The sequence below is a fragment of the Festucalex cinctus genome, chromosome 19 (assembly GCF_051991245.1).
Source record: "Festucalex cinctus isolate MCC-2025b chromosome 19, RoL_Fcin_1.0, whole genome shotgun sequence".
NCBI lineage: Eukaryota > Metazoa > Chordata > Actinopteri > Syngnathiformes > Syngnathidae > Festucalex > Festucalex cinctus.
Genome location: NC_135429.1, coordinates 9,704,975 through 9,719,994, shown reverse-complemented (window position 1 = coordinate 9,719,994; position 15,020 = coordinate 9,704,975). Strand labels below are relative to the sequence as shown.

Here is a 15,020-nt window from a genome sequence, read left to right as displayed (position 1 = left end):
ACCCCTAACAAAAAAAGTAGCGCGTGTGATCTTGTGGCATCATGGTGTCAAGGAACTATATTGAAGTGAGGGGAGGAGCTTCCATTAGACTGGGTTTTGACTCTGTCCTGATTACTTCTGTGCAGCACACACAAACTCAGGCCCAGTGGCCAAATCCGGACCCCCACATCATTTTATACGGCCCGCTAAAGCAAATTTTGTAAATCAACTTCCATGATTCTTGCTCAAATCCACCTACATTTCACCATTGTCATATGCAATAAATCAAAATCTTCAGAAATGGTAAAATACCAAACTCCTTTTTACAATAACTTGAACAACTGCAGTATTATCCCTGACTTCTGATTTTAAAATAAAATGAAAATCATTTATATATTCAGAAAAAGGCCCTCGGAGGGTAACCCCAACTTCAATGTGCAACCGCCCCCCCCCAAAAAAAAAAATGAGGGCAGGAAAAAAAAAAAAAAAAAAGTTGTTGCTGCATGCTTTGAATGAAGTGAAAAGTAGCACCATGAGTCTAATGAAAAGCATCTATCATGCACATTTTTGCCCATGTGCGGGTAGGCATGTATGAATGGCTTGAACAAAAACATCAAATATTGATTTTGCTTGATTTTGAAACGAACACTTCATTTACAAATACCTGCTTTTCATTGGACTGTGACATTTATCATTGCATAATTACTCCCCACCCGTGAACTACAGCTGCAGAGTAGTGTGAACATTAGAATGTAAATTACTTCAAGTTTTATTTGTTTAAAAAAAATAGTTGCTTTTTCACAGTTCAAAAGGGCAGTCTATTGAAACAAAACAAAACAAAACAAAACAAAACAAAAAAAGAGAGAGAGAGAGAGAGAGAGAGAGAGAGAATGGCAGAAAAAGAGTCCCAAGGCTTAATCCACTCAACTTGAAGTTGTAGATCCAGAAATTAATCTATAGACTAAAATCCCATGTCCATTGTGCACTTTTTGTGGATGTAGTGTTCCCATAATGAAAGAAAAAGAAACCCATTTACGTGGCGAGCGTGCTCTGCTTGGCCGCCATCCTGTGGCGCGCGGCTCTCGACGCCGCGTCCCGTCCCGTCATCCCTCCCGAGGCGTTTGGGAACCCGTGAACGGCCACGTACTTACGGTAGGCCTCGCGGATGATGCGGAAGGCCCTGGCGTTGGCGTAGGGGATGTCGGTGACCGGGTCCCGGTACAGCGCCGTCTTGTGGGTGACGGGGCAGGTTTCCTGCACGGGGACCTGCGGACTTGCTTGAGCGCTGTGCGGGAAGGCGCTTTCGAACGCCTCGTCGTCGCTGAACGTTATGAAGGTCCGCGAGCAGAGGCCGCCGGCGGGCTGCTGGGACGGCGTGGCGGGATTCGGCGCCGCTGACGTTGGGACATCCTGGTCCAACCTTCAGGGGAAAAAAAACAAAACAAAAAAACATCAAGGCCATTTCAGTTTTTACCTTCCATACAGACTTTATGAAAAATGTACACAGATGAAATACATTTCATTTTTAAGGACTGTTTCAGGGCCCACAGATGTGTCACCCAATACTCAACTCTACTCACCAGAATCAATTGCAACAAATGAAAAATTTCCACTGCCAAATTACATAAGCAGTCATATTGTTGTTGTTTTTTTTTGTTTTTTTGTTTTTTTTTTTTAAACGATAATATAAAAAGGGATTAACCGCTCAAAGCATCCCAAATAAAATTGCTTCCGGTGAGCAGATTAGCAAAAAATAAAAAAATAAAAGTTCAGACAGGTCAGCCTCACAAACGTACCCTTCGACGTCTACGTTCTCCTCTTTGAGAAGCGCCGGTGAGACGAGGGGCATCAGCACAGAGTGGTAGCGGATGGTGGGTCCCTCGAAACGGCGCTTCTTGTGGACTTGCTTTTTCTTGTCCGCTTCCAGACGCTCGTAATTTTCTACAAGGACAGTCAAAAATTATTGTATAAAAAATAAATATATAAATCATTCGCCAGCAACTGACACCAGCCCCTCAAAAAGGTTAATTACTTATACCTGCCACAAGATGGCAGCAAAACAAACTTTTGTTATAAGACAACTGCTTTGGCCTTAATAAAAGAAGCTCCTCTCCTCATTTGAAAGGGGGGAAAAAAAAAAAAAAAGTTGATACCAAGCGATCGAATGTTGAGCTCGGCGGTTATTTTGGCCTCGGCCAGAAGCTCTTCTTGGGTGAGGGGCCGGTCTCGGTGAGCCCCCCTGCGGCGGCGTGGGGCATCTTGGCGCTCTTGCAGTCGCAGGTTGGTCTTGCGGGTGTGCTCGCTGGTAGACTGGCGCACTGACTTGCGAGCTACAAGAGAAAATAAGCTGTTTTCTGAGCTTTTCAAGGCGCCGAGTCATGTTCTCTTTGTTGAAGGGTGAAAAAGTGCCAAGGAGGCGATGGTGGGAGGTTTTACCGCCATAGTCTTGAAATTCTTGCGGAATCCTACGCTTGAGCTCTGTTTTGGGTTTCCGCTCTGTCTTTTTTGTTTCCTCTGAGGGTCTTTTGGGTTTGGGTTTGGGCTTGGCCACCTTCACGGGCTCCTGTATGGGACACACAAAAAGTTAGTATAAAAGATGAGCAGTGTTCACCTTGCAGAACCCATTATCTACTTTTTGATGATGAAGTGTAGTTGGTCCACCTTATACGCTTTAGTAACAACTCGACTCTTCCTTCGAGGTGCATCATCCTCCTGGGCGCTGTCTGGCTCGTCCCCCTCGTCAATGTCAAAATCGCTGTCCACCTCGTCCTCCGTGTCTGAGTGATCTTCATGGTACTCATCATCTCCTGATTCCTTGTAGGGATAGGGTTTGAAAAATACAAATCCAAAAGGAATAAAGTTGAGACATGAAAACACACATTAAAGATACCCTTATTATTAGTTTCATTCCAACCAACATTAGAAACACTAAACAACCTCATGGGAGCGTGGATGTAAATTAAATATGCCCTAAAATTACAGTATGCAATTGTTTTCAAAGAAAATGTGAAAATATACTCGTATTTTTTTATCACGTTATTGTGATTTGATTTTTGTATTAATAAATGGATCTTCATTTTTAAATACTAATTTACGGCCATACATCCCAGCTCTAATGTGTTCCTAATGATTAGTCCATCACCAACAATAACACCTTACATCGTTGAAGCCTCCGTAAGTGGTCTTGTAGAACTCATCTTCCTCCTCGGCGTCCAACAACTTGGACATGCGATTCCCCGCAGTCTTTCGGGGCTCGCGGTGAACTGCAAGACTCATTTTCTGCATTAATTAGCAAACAAAGCTACCAAAGCTATGCACCGGGTGTGTTGATTAGCAGGGTGCGTTAGCGTCAAATGTATTTCTTAAAAAAATCGTCCCGAGTCCGTAAAACTATCTTTCCGTATATACGGGTTCGCAACTACATTCAAATAAATGGCTTTAATCTGTTTTCAGTCGGCGAATTATTACAAAATTATTGCAATTACAGCTTGTCGCTGTCGGCAAACATTAGCTACCATTTACTAGCAGCTGTTTTCTTCCGGATTAACATATGTACATCCGGTAAAGATAACTTGGCTTCAAAATAATGTAATGCCGAATTAAAGTGGGCACAGTGACTACTTAAATGATTCCATTTACCAGAAAACGTTCAAACAAATAAAGTATTAAAATGCCGTAAACTTATTTAGTTCGTGTATTTCCTTCGTGATATCGAAAGTGAACAGGAAGTATTTTATTTTGAAATACAATGAACGTGCCTCAAACGCCTGAAGAAAAGACACATTTAAAAAATGCATTTAATAATTTATTGGGTTTTGAACGTGATTACATCAATCAATACCAGAAGAAAGATGAAATAAGTATAAAAAAATAAACAGAACATAATACATAGTTACCTACAAGGTTAAATTCACCTTTCTTGAGAAAAATAGAATTGTTTTGGGTTGCATAGTTACAGTATTATACATATAGGATTATATTTATAAACAAACACTATTTAGATGAGAAATATAACTTTACATGTATTTGCACTCATTGGTTGCTTTGCATGCAGGCCATTGAAGTCTCATGGAAGATGATGTAAATGATGCATGTGAATGAACTTCGTTCTACATTATAGGCCATTTAACCCTGTCCACTGAGCATTTGCTATATTAAGAGTCATGTAATACATTTCCATTCATTTTCTAACTTTTGTATCCTCGTTATGGTCGTGGGTGAGCTGGAGTGTATACTGAGGGTTCCTATTTGGCTTTCTGGGTTGTTCTTCTTCAGCTGGAACTGGTGAGGTGTAAAGAATTATGAACAGTTGTCAATATGAACTGCTGTCAGTATTGGCACAAAATCGTCCGGCTTCTCTTAAAAAATGTAAAGTAAAAAAAAAAAAAAAAAGACTGGAAAAGCCTACTAAAACATCTGAACTTTATGTGGATTTAATCAGAGGCACTTTAAACGGTGGCAGGTGAATATATAATAGTATGAAGATGGGTTTTAATGTGATTAATTCTAAAATCAGCTCCATCCTATTTTTTAGCAGTTGCGCTACCACATTATTTGGGTTGTTTATTTGTGTTACCCCCTGAAAAAAAGTAGCCATTTGAAAATGGGAACACTCAACTTTAGACTTTCAGCTTGAAAAAAAAAAAAAACTTTATTCACACAATTGTTTACATCAGCTTCATTGTGAACCTGCTCGTCTCCATGTAGTTGCTGGCGCCGCCATTGTTGCTGGTGGCAGCGCTGCGGGGCACATATGCAATGTTGGCGGTGTGCTTTATCTGCCCTTTACCCTTACTCCAAAAAAAGATGGCGATAAAGCACAGGCTGACGGAGCTGAAAAATGACAGGAAACCTATGGACGCCGCGATCAGCAGTGTCCTGACGTCGAACGGTGGCGAGGAAGACGGCAAGGCCGCGAGCCAGCTTTTGAGGTGAAAGAGTTTCTTCTTTTTGGGAAGGGCTCGGACGCGCAGCTCAACGGGCCGCGTGTCGTTTCCCGCCGCGTTGGATGCCACGCAGAGGTAAGTGCCGGCGTCCTGCGGCTGCGCGTAGCGTACCTCCAGCGAGCCATTGCCGACCGCTCGTATCCGGCCTGCGTCCGTTAAAGCTCTCCGCTTGGGGTTGAGCCAGGTGACAGAAGGCTCGGGTTGGCCTTCCGCGTCGCAGCGCAACGCCGCCGTGTGGCCCTGCTCCACGCTCGCCAGGGTGGGTTGGTGCAGTCGGATGCGAGGGGGCCGGCACGTGAGCAGCTCCGCCGTCTCTTCTGCGGCGTAGTCCAGGAAATTCCACGGCTCCAAAGCGCCGCACGCTGGCGGGCTTCCGCCGAAGTCTAGCGACGAACGTCGGCGCGCCAGCCAGAGCAGGCGGCAGTCGCAGGCCAGCGGGTTTCCGTCCAGCCCGAGACGCCGGAGGGCGTCCGGCGATTGAAAAACGCCCTCTTCCAAGGTGCTCAGGAGGTTTCCCGACACGTTGAGCAGGCTCAGATGTGCCAAACCGCGAAACGCCGTCATTTGGATGCATCGCAACCGTCCCCCAATTAGGAGGAACTCTTCTAGCCTGAGAAGGCCCCTGAGCTGATTGCCTTGAACGTAGCCGATCGGGTTCCAAGACAAGTCGAGGTGTACAAGGTAGACGAGGTGATGTAAAGCGCCGTATGGGACTGCGCTCAGGTTGCAGTTTCGGATCATCAAGGACGTAAGATTGAGGTCAACCAGACTGTTTGCTGATAACGTCTCAAGTCTGGGCCAATCGGCGATGACGAGTTCCTTCAGTCGCGCCAGGCCGATGAAAGCGTAGTTTGGCAACACGTTGGAATCGAGACGGTGCAGGTGTAAAACGGTCAAGCCGATAAGGTGCGCAAAAGACTCAGTGGGCACCGTCGTGAGGTTGCGGGCGTCCAGGTGGAGTTGCAGCAGGTCGGTTAAACCCGCGAAGGCCTGGCGAGAGACAAAGACGACATCGTTGCGCAGCGCTTTCAGAACGCGCAGGCCGGCTAAGCCTCGGAAGGTGAAATCCAGGAAGCCGAGGATCTCGTTGCCGCTCACGTCCAGCAGCCGTAGCCTCGACAAGCCGGCGAACGTGCCGACCGGGAGCACCTTCAGGCGGTTGCGAGCCACGCGGAGCTCCAACAAGCTCCGCAGGCCTAGGAAGGCGTCGGCGTCGATGTACGGCAGGAGGTTGTCGCTCAAATCCAAGTCTTCCAGTCGCGTCAATGCCGCGAATGGCTCGGGCGCCAGAGTCCGGATGGCGTTGTGGCTCAGGTTGAGTCCGGTCAAATCCGGCGTGAGGCGCTGGGGCACGGCGGCAAGTCGCGCGGAAGAGCAGTCGGCGGTGGACGCGGCTTCGCCGCAGCGGCAGGGATGAGGGCACGACCCCGCCGCTCGTGACGTCAGCGCCAAGCCGGCAGTCACGACGCAGAAAACCCCCCAACTCACTGGGTGGCGGCGGCCTGCCTGCATGAGAAAGCTGCACCGAACCAAAGTGCACAAAAGTGAGAACATCAGAAATGTATTCACACAACAAAATGACGTGAAATCAGAGATCAGGGAAAATTGCTCAAATATTACATTTATTTAAACGGGGGATTGGTAACCAAAAATTCTTGCAATATCTCAATGTTTTTAAAAGTGACAAAAATTTGCAATTTCAGTATTTTAGCGAGAGACAAATTTGACGCACATAATTTCCTTTGGCAGGCCACATAAAATGCTGTGGGTGCCGAATATAGCCCCCAAGCCGTGAGTTTGACACCTGTGCTGTATGATATTAAACATTTAACAAAATAAATACAAAAAAATATGTAATTAAAATAACAGCTGATATTTTTTATATTGGATAATATATTTAAATAAATATTTAGAAAAAGTAGACAAAGTTTATCAAAAAATAAATAAAACGGTTTAAATATTTTAATATTACAATTAATATAAATAACCAACATAAAATTAAATAAGTTCCCAAAATAATGAAACATACACCACACAATTACAAATAAAAATAAAATTAAACAATACTTGTTTATCAATTGTTACTGTAATATCATAACAATTACAAATATTTTGCGTGATGTCAACAAATGTAATAAATTATGGAACTGAATTTAATTGAATTACAATTAAAATTTTGTTTTAAAAGACTGTCAAATGTTATTGCAATATAATTTTAATATTGCAAATAACAGCTCTGTCAGTATCAAATTAAATAATTGATCAAAAGTTGCAATAACTGAAAATGTAAAAATTTATCAAATCTTACTGCAATATTTTGACAAATATTTTGTTACCATATTTAAATATTAAATGTTTACCATTATTCCAGTCATTTTAGCAATTAAATAAATATAGCACATTTTCAGATTTAATTGCATTAAATATTTCTGTTGCGTGACAACCATCATAATAAACAGATCCAGATTCTCAAAAGCTATGCTGATATCATAAGAGTCAGATTATAACGTGTCAACGTATCTCCACAGGACTCAAATGAATACCAAACTTCCATATTCGGCAAACATGAACCCGTTTGTGACATGCAGAGACAGTCAAAACGTGCACTGCAATATTTTCAAAGGAGAAGGCACATAAAGATAAGATATTGTGACTCACCGATGCTTGAGTGCAGATGCTTTCTCACTGTGATTACTCCATCTTCATGTTGTCACTGAAGGAGAAAGTGTGTGTGGGGGGGGGGGGGGGGTGACATTTTCAGATGAGACAGTCTTTACAAGCGCAACAAATATGAAAAATAAATTCAAGTGAAAAATCAACCTTCTGCCCTTTAGGAAACTGAAAGGAAATGAAGCGGTGTCCTCATGGCAGCAACGAGGAGGAGGAGGAGAAGCTGGGGGATTATATGTGCAGCCTGGTGGCCTCGGTCCAAGGCTGGATGCGAGGAGGCGCGGGTCAGCCAAATTATGAGCGTTCCGGGACTTTTTTTTTTTTATTATTATTTAATATTAAAATTGCACAGAGGGCTGGCTCAAGTAAAACAACGGCGAAAATTTGCAAGTGTCAATCTGAAGTTTGCAATTGCCACAAGATGGCAGCAAAGTACTTTTTTTTTCAAATGAAAATTTTTTTGGCCTGACAAAACGAAGCTCATCACCTCACTTCAACATTGCTCTCCTGTGACTAGTTGTCAGGGTTACCTGTTTGACATCTATTAAACACGACATAAAAAGGAGAGAAGACTCAGTTCAGGGCTCGCGAGAAGAGAGGAGAGGAACTGACTGATACAATTCACTCCTGCACTCTCTGAAGATTCCTCTCCTCACCCTCTCTGTTTATTTGTTTTTTCCACGCCCCGAGTTACATGGGTGCTCCAACTCTAATAATGCAAATGCGAGGCATAGTTGGAACACAGTGTACTTGTTTGTCTATGTGTTGTGCATGTGAGTCGAAGATTACGTGTGGTCAAGTTTGCAATCATTTCTTAACAGAAATCAGGCGACCTCAGCAGACCGGCTCGAACCATTCTGCTGCGTTAGATGTTGTGGTTCTTCAGCTTTTTGAGTCATCTTCACATAGCCAGGCTGTGAGAATGTGAGTGTGAACAGAGCAAAGCAGTCTTCATTGCAAGCAGAAGTAGTTCTTCATTGCAGCAAATGTATGATAACTTATTTACAATTATTTCTACGCTACTATACATTTTTTTTTGTATTAATATTTGTGCATATTAATTAATGGAAAATACCTGACCAACATGTATGCCCCACAGGTCTACCAAATGAATCCTATGGCCCTGGGGTCATAACATTAGGTACACCTAAAGCTAATCTAATACATCAGAATGTCCTCACCAAGCATGACATCATGGAGAAAACCAAGAACAATAAACTACATTTCACATGTGCATCCAAGATGAGACGATGCAGGTGTACCTAATGTTGTGCGACTGCCACCGCAGAATCGGCGCTGAGTCAGCAACTCGGCCATCTGCTACCTCCGGGGAGCCAGCCGCTCTCCGTCCGCGCCCGGATTTCCGGGAGGGGTGGGCCTGAATCAACCGGTACTCGTTGCGTAACCATGCATGAGTCTTCTTTTGGAGTCTTTGTTTTTTGGAATGAATTTTAGGAAATACAGGCAATGCGGGGAAAACCTGCAAACGCCAGTCATGAGATTCCAACCCAGAAACTCTCTACCGTGAAGCAGACTTGCTAACCACTAGTGTACCGTGCTACCAAAAGTTAACATGCTCACCTGATCGTGACACATTTCATTGGCTGTTAGTTTCTTGCAGGAAGACTTTCAACAGGATTTAGGAGTGAATCTGCATGATTATTAGCTTTCTTTTTAAAGGCTTGATGTCCATTGAGAGCTATAGGAAAGGAAGGACAAAAAGAAATTCTTCGTTTCTACATGATTGGCCACATCGACAGGAACGTGAAAAATGTCAGAAAAACAACACTCTAAACAAGATTTGAAGTTGCAGTGACAGAAAAGATCCTATAGGAAAGCCCAGTCACCAGTCTGTACAATTCGCATTTAAATGTCACCTCGGAATCTCAAACCGACATTTCCACGGTTTCCTTTTCAAGCAAGAAGTAGTTTCCACTTTGCCACTTCCACCTTCGCATTCTATTATGGAGCGCTTGTAAATGAGATTCACATGACGGGTCAGAGCGGCAGTGACCCTATGCTAGAAAACAGAAAAGAAAAGACAAGAGAAGAGCCAAATGCTTGAGCTTGTGTGTGTGGGAACAACATCTTAAGTGTTGGGTTCTGTTAGAAGACAAAACAAGAAGCAGACTCCAATAAGGTAGATGCTAACTTCTTCCTTTTTCAAAAAAATTCCCGGTATTGACTTTGTTTGCTTCATGACTGAGCCACACGGGAACAAACACTTCAAATGACTGTCAGTATGATGCAGCGCAGTTCTCCATTTTGACGAGTTTTACCAAATGTTGTGGGCTTCAAAAAACAACGACCTCATTGTTTGCAGAGAAAAGTAAAAATGACAAAATTGGGAGGCACATTCTTTCCAAATGCATGTAATGGAAATTGGAATATTGGATGTGTGTCATGCTTGTCCAATTCAAAATGTGACTGCCAATGCTGAAAATTAATAACACCCACACATGCAATAATAGAAAAAAGTACAACACTGATTACACTTTTGCAGGATGTACATCGTATGCACAGTGCTGCTTTTGGGACCACTGATTTCCATCTACTCGACCCTTTTGGACGACACGTGGCACAGGTGGACCCTCCAGCATGGCAAGGTCTACCAGAACCAGGTGGGACTGTGCAATTGGACCATTGCATCATATTGGACATATTACATGCCCGGACCTGAACTTGTGTTTGATCTTGTTTCTGAGACTGAGGCTGCCTTCAGGAGAGCCGTGTGGGAGAAGAACGTGAAAGTGGTGCTCGGACACAACCGGGAAGTCTTGTTGGGGAGACACAACTTCACACTGGGACTTAACCATCTGGCAGACATGGTGGGGGTCCAGTCTGGTCTGACGTATTATCTATCACATTAAATTACTGAGTATGGAGGCAGCATCAGGCCCCTTCGGTTGTCAACGCTACATTGAATCAAAGCATACGAGACTGACCTCTAGTGGACAAAATTGGTCAGTGCAGACTACTAATTAAAATAGTACCCATTGGATTTGATAGCTCCAACTTTGGTTACATTTAAATGAATCCAACAAGAGATGGGTCAATCAGGCATGGCTTTGAGCATTCATTTGCTACATAATTCATGTCATGAAAAAAAAAAATAATAATCTGTACGTACATTGTGTGCTTTAAGATGACGGCGGAGGTGAACCAGAAGCTGAACGGTTTCAAGATGGACGAGGTGGCACGGTCCAAAAACCACACGTGGAAGAACCTCACGTTGCCTGGCAGTGTAGATTGGAGGAGCAAAGGTCTGGTCGGCCCTGTGCTCAACCAAGTAAGCCATAGCATCCATAATACCCACAACTACTGCTGCCTTCAAGTGGCACCGTAATTATGGTAAATACCACATGTAGAGTAGAAAGTAGCACGTGAACCAACCCCTCATGTCGTATTTTGTACTGGAGAACTGGGAATTTATTTTTGATGCGAAAATTTCCGAGTCGAGAGAACTTGTCAAGTTTCAACATGGCGGAGAGTGCACAAGGATTTGTGAATGGCAAGAAATATTAACAATTATGAGGGCGTTAACGTCCGCTAGGCTGTTTTATAATTACGCAATTAGGTAGCACACAATTTTGCTATGACAACAAAATCACATGAACAGAACTCGGTCGTGATTAGGAGTTTCCGAGTGGTAACATCCATCTTTCCCATAGCACGTGAAGGCGTCGTTGTGTAATTGTAGCGAGCTATTAATGCCACAAGATGGCGCCATGTGGAGGCCCATAAAGCGCAGCCTTCATGGTGTACTTATGAACTCTTTATATGAAAGACTAGTAGTTTAATTATTCAGCACAAATCAAGTCAAATGAGCCTCATAGTAAATACCACGCATAGTTAAATGTGTGGAGTAGTACTTTACACAAATTGTATTAAGTCATTAAACTCACCTTTTGACATTTACAAACAATTCGTTTTAGGGAGCAAATTATGGCAAAGGAGATGACACGCGAGCAGCTGCATCTGGATACAAGCAGAAGCACAAATTGATGCATTCACAGTATAAACAGTGGACCAAACAAAACAAACAACCGAATTAAACCTTACAACACCACTAGATGGCGCCAAACAAACTTTTTATGTGACAAAAAGCGAATTGTCAAGAACTATGAAAAGTAAAGATTACACACAGAACAGCAAAAAGCAAATAGCTTCATTTATTAATGCTAAACTGCATTTTAAAAGGATCAAGTTTTGTTGTTTGCTGTGTAGTATTACGTGACCAATGGTCAGTTGTCCTTTCCGAGGGCATCTGCGGGTCGTGTTGGGCCTTCAGCTCTCTGGGGGCCCTCGAGGGCCAGATGAAGAAGCGGACCGGGGTCCTGGTGCCGCTCAGCCCGCAGAACCTGGTGGACTGCAGTGCGGCCGACGGCAACCGCGGCTGCGAAGGAGGTTACATCACGAAAGCCTACCGATACGTCATACGCAACCGAGGCGTCGATTCCGAGGAGTCGTACCCTTACGAACACCAGGTCGAACCTCGAGTCGCTTTACGAGGTTTGCCCGCCCAACCTCACTGATGGAAAGTTGTCTTTCCAGAATGGGAAATGTCGCTATTCCGCGAGGGGGAAGGCGGGCTACTGCTCCAGTTTTAGCGTGCTCCCGCGCGGGGACGAGAGGGCGCTGCAGGCCGCCGTGGCCCAGGTGGGACCCCTCGCCGTGGCCGTCAACGCCATGCTGCCATCTTTCCATCTCTACAGGGGAGGTGAGACTGTCACAGGTGAGGAAGGTTTGTTTTGGGCCTAAAATAATGATACAATAATGAATTCATCTTCTCAGCCAGGCATCTACGATGATCCCGACTGTAACGCAAAGTTGATCAATCATGCTGTCCTGCTGGTGGGCTACGGCTCGGACAATGGCCGACAATACTGGCTGCTCAAGAACAGGTACAAAACGTAGTTGTGTAATTCATCCATTATGTTAGTGGCTATAATATCATACTTGATTGATTGGCATACTGAGTTACTGTATTTTAATTTTGGTTCTTGTTAAAAAAAAAAAAAAAAAAGTTTAAGAACCACTGATGTAAAGAAGAAACAATTATTAAAAAAAAAAAAAAAAAAAAACAAATACAATTGTGTTTGCAGTTGGGGGCCGGCATGGGGAGAAGACGGTTTCATTCGGATCATCCGGAACAAGAAGAACTCGTGTGGTATCGCCTCCTTCGCTGTCTACCCTCAACTGTGATCCAACGATCCAAGACAAACGAACTACTCGACTATAAATTCAGCACAAGGAATCTCTTTTTAGAAGGTGAAAAAAAATGTAGTAAAACAATAAAAGGTAAAAACACAACAGAATTAATTGATGGTAATAAGACGTGTATCAATTCATTCTAAAATATATTTGAATTGTTTCTAAAATGAATTTGATATTTAATTTTAAAAACATAACATTAAAAAAAAACATAATATGGAGAATAAATCTTAAATATACAATTACTTAAATAAGCTAGATTAAGTGCAATTTCTGGATAAATTGTGTGGGAATGCTGAATGCTAAGATTTGAATGCATGTGGAATGCTTATCAAGTAAATTGAGAGATAAATTATAACCTCCTGGTTCCTGGACAATGCACTTTACCATCTGTGCCACCGAGCAGTACCATACACGATTATGATAAGTTATATGTATGGAAGTAGGCGTGGAAAGGATACTTTGAAAAAGTTCAATGTCTGTCCCATTGAAAATAAATGGGGAAAAGTTGATATTAAATGTTAAATTGTGCAAATACTGTAAGTTATGTAGCATCAGACGATATATACCCCTAAAAATTACAAAGATGTGGGAATGCTGAAGCATTCCCATATATGTTCTTGCAATTTTTAATTTCAATTAATGTGAAAAATATTGTAAAATAGGTCATCAAAAACTCCTAATTTCCACACAACCCAAAAATAGTGGGCATGGTGGGATAACGACTTTAGGAAGGAGGCTGATTTTCGATTTAAAAAATAAATAAATATATAAAAATTTTCAAGTTGCTTGAAAAACCCTCCATGAAAACATCATGAACCCCAGCTGAAAATTAAACAGACATAAATGCATAAAACTGATAAACTGTTAGGGTTAAAAAAACAAAACAAAAAAAACAAAAGAATCATTGTTGGTTTGTCTCACAACAATTTTTTTTTTTTTTTAAAGTGCGTTCCATACAGTGTGTTCATCCAGAGTCCTAGTTTGCATATATGAAGGCTCAAGCATGTATGTACACATCATGAATATGAATATATATATATATAGTGTATAGGCTTTATATACAAAACAAAATCACTACCAAAAATAATCATCTTTTCTCATAGCAGCAACTCCCAACCCAAAGCAAACAAACCCCCCCAAAAAAAGTAAATTTACAACTGTGTTTAGACAACAAGGCATATAACAAGAGACTTTCCCATTCTTTAAGTAGTTTCATTTAATTTCTTACATATATGCTTCTAAATATATAGGCATCTTACTTCTCATGACAACACAAGGAGCCACAAATGTGATCGAGGCGTCACTGCCATGGAGAGCTGGATGGTGGAACAAACTGGACGGTGTATACTCAGTCGTGTGAGGGGCGCTGAGCTCACATTACCATCAAATTAAAGAACGCAAAACATTTTCGGGGGGATTAATAAGGTACATTTAAAATACAGACAAAATTTAAAATAAAGAGGAAAAAAAGAAAATAAAAAAAGAAACACAAATCCAAACAAAACTAACACCCCCCCACAAAAAAAAGAAATATCAAAACATTTTATACCAAATAAAATACAGTCAAATAAAAGTGAAGTGAAAACATTCCAATATAACTTGCAAGGCGGATGGAAACCAGGTGAGAACAGCAACACTACCCTTTTTATGTGTGTTTAAGCAGCTAGGAACTGCGTCAACACACACATATAAAACGTCTGCACACACCTGCTCAAATGCCAGGTTTTTGGGATATATATATAAAAAAAAAAAAAAAAAAGCCTACTAGAACATCTGAAATGTATTTAGGGTTAACCAGATGTGTTTTAAATGGTGGCAGGTGTGTGCTAACTACTTTTGTCATGAGGTTGGATGTGATTGGTTCATTCTGAACAGCCATGTCCTTATAAGATGGTGTGCAGATTGCGCAACCACATCGCCGTTGTTTATTTTTACTTTGTACATAAATAGGCGAAAATGGTTTTGACTCATTCGCTTTCATCATGAAAAAAAAAAAAGTATGTTTCTATCTGTTTCCATTTTGCAGCAATTACCATTAGAATATAGCTAAGTTTAATCAATTTTCACAAATCTTTATCTCCTTTGCTGTGCTGCCACCTGCTGGCCGTTTGTGTAATAACTACCATTTCTGCAAGCGTTCTTTGCAGTTGAAATGTTATATCAAAGCCTTCTGTATTGCTATAGCATAAAAAAAAAAAAAAAAAAAAC

At 42.2% G+C, this 15,020-nt stretch overlaps 3 protein-coding genes across 8 annotated transcripts; 1 reads left to right on the top strand and 2 right to left on the bottom strand.

The window, feature by feature from the left end:
- Positions 1–730: 730 nt before the first annotated feature.
- Positions 731–3,521, bottom strand: vps72a (vacuolar protein sorting 72 homolog a). Its single transcript, XM_077506560.1, has 6 exons — positions 3,139–3,521; positions 2,641–2,793; positions 2,416–2,542; positions 2,133–2,309; positions 1,776–1,920; positions 731–1,399 (listed from the first exon to the last, which is right to left on the bottom strand). The coding sequence occupies exons 1-6, from the start codon at positions 3,262–3,264 to the stop codon at positions 1,012–1,014; spliced, it is 1,116 nt and encodes a 371-aa protein (XP_077362686.1). The 5' UTR covers positions 3,265–3,521; the 3' UTR covers positions 731–1,011.
- Positions 3,522–3,794: 273 nt separating this feature from the next.
- Positions 3,795–13,357, bottom strand: LOC144007170 (leucine-rich repeat and immunoglobulin-like domain-containing nogo receptor-interacting protein 1). 6 transcript variants are annotated; one of them, XM_077506554.1, is made up of 5 exons: positions 11,501–13,357; positions 10,726–10,870; positions 9,177–9,294; positions 7,584–9,075; positions 3,795–6,444 (listed from the first exon to the last, which is right to left on the bottom strand). In XM_077506554.1, the coding sequence occupies exon 5, from the start codon at positions 6,435–6,437 to the stop codon at positions 4,647–4,649; it is 1,791 nt and encodes a 596-aa protein (XP_077362680.1). In that variant the 5' UTR covers positions 6,438–6,444; positions 7,584–9,075; positions 9,177–9,294; positions 10,726–10,870; positions 11,501–13,357; the 3' UTR covers positions 3,795–4,646. The 6 variants fall into 6 exon arrangements, with proteins under 6 accessions (XP_077362680.1, XP_077362683.1, XP_077362679.1 ...); XM_077506557.1 differs by lacking the exon at positions 11,501–13,357 and adding an exon at positions 10,989–11,438; XM_077506553.1 differs by lacking the exon at positions 11,501–13,357 and adding an exon at positions 9,473–9,615 and having other exon boundaries at positions 10,726–10,963.
- LOC144007172 (cathepsin K-like) lies at positions 9,674–12,913 on the top strand. The gene is made up of 7 exons (XM_077506561.1): positions 9,674–9,735; positions 10,099–10,423; positions 10,741–10,884; positions 11,858–12,082; positions 12,150–12,315; positions 12,394–12,499; positions 12,701–12,913. Exons 2-7 carry the CDS (start codon positions 10,100–10,102, stop codon positions 12,798–12,800), a joined length of 1,065 nt encoding a protein of 354 aa, XP_077362687.1. The 5' UTR covers positions 9,674–9,735; position 10,099; the 3' UTR covers positions 12,801–12,913.
- Positions 13,358–15,020: the final 1,663 nt, after the last annotated feature.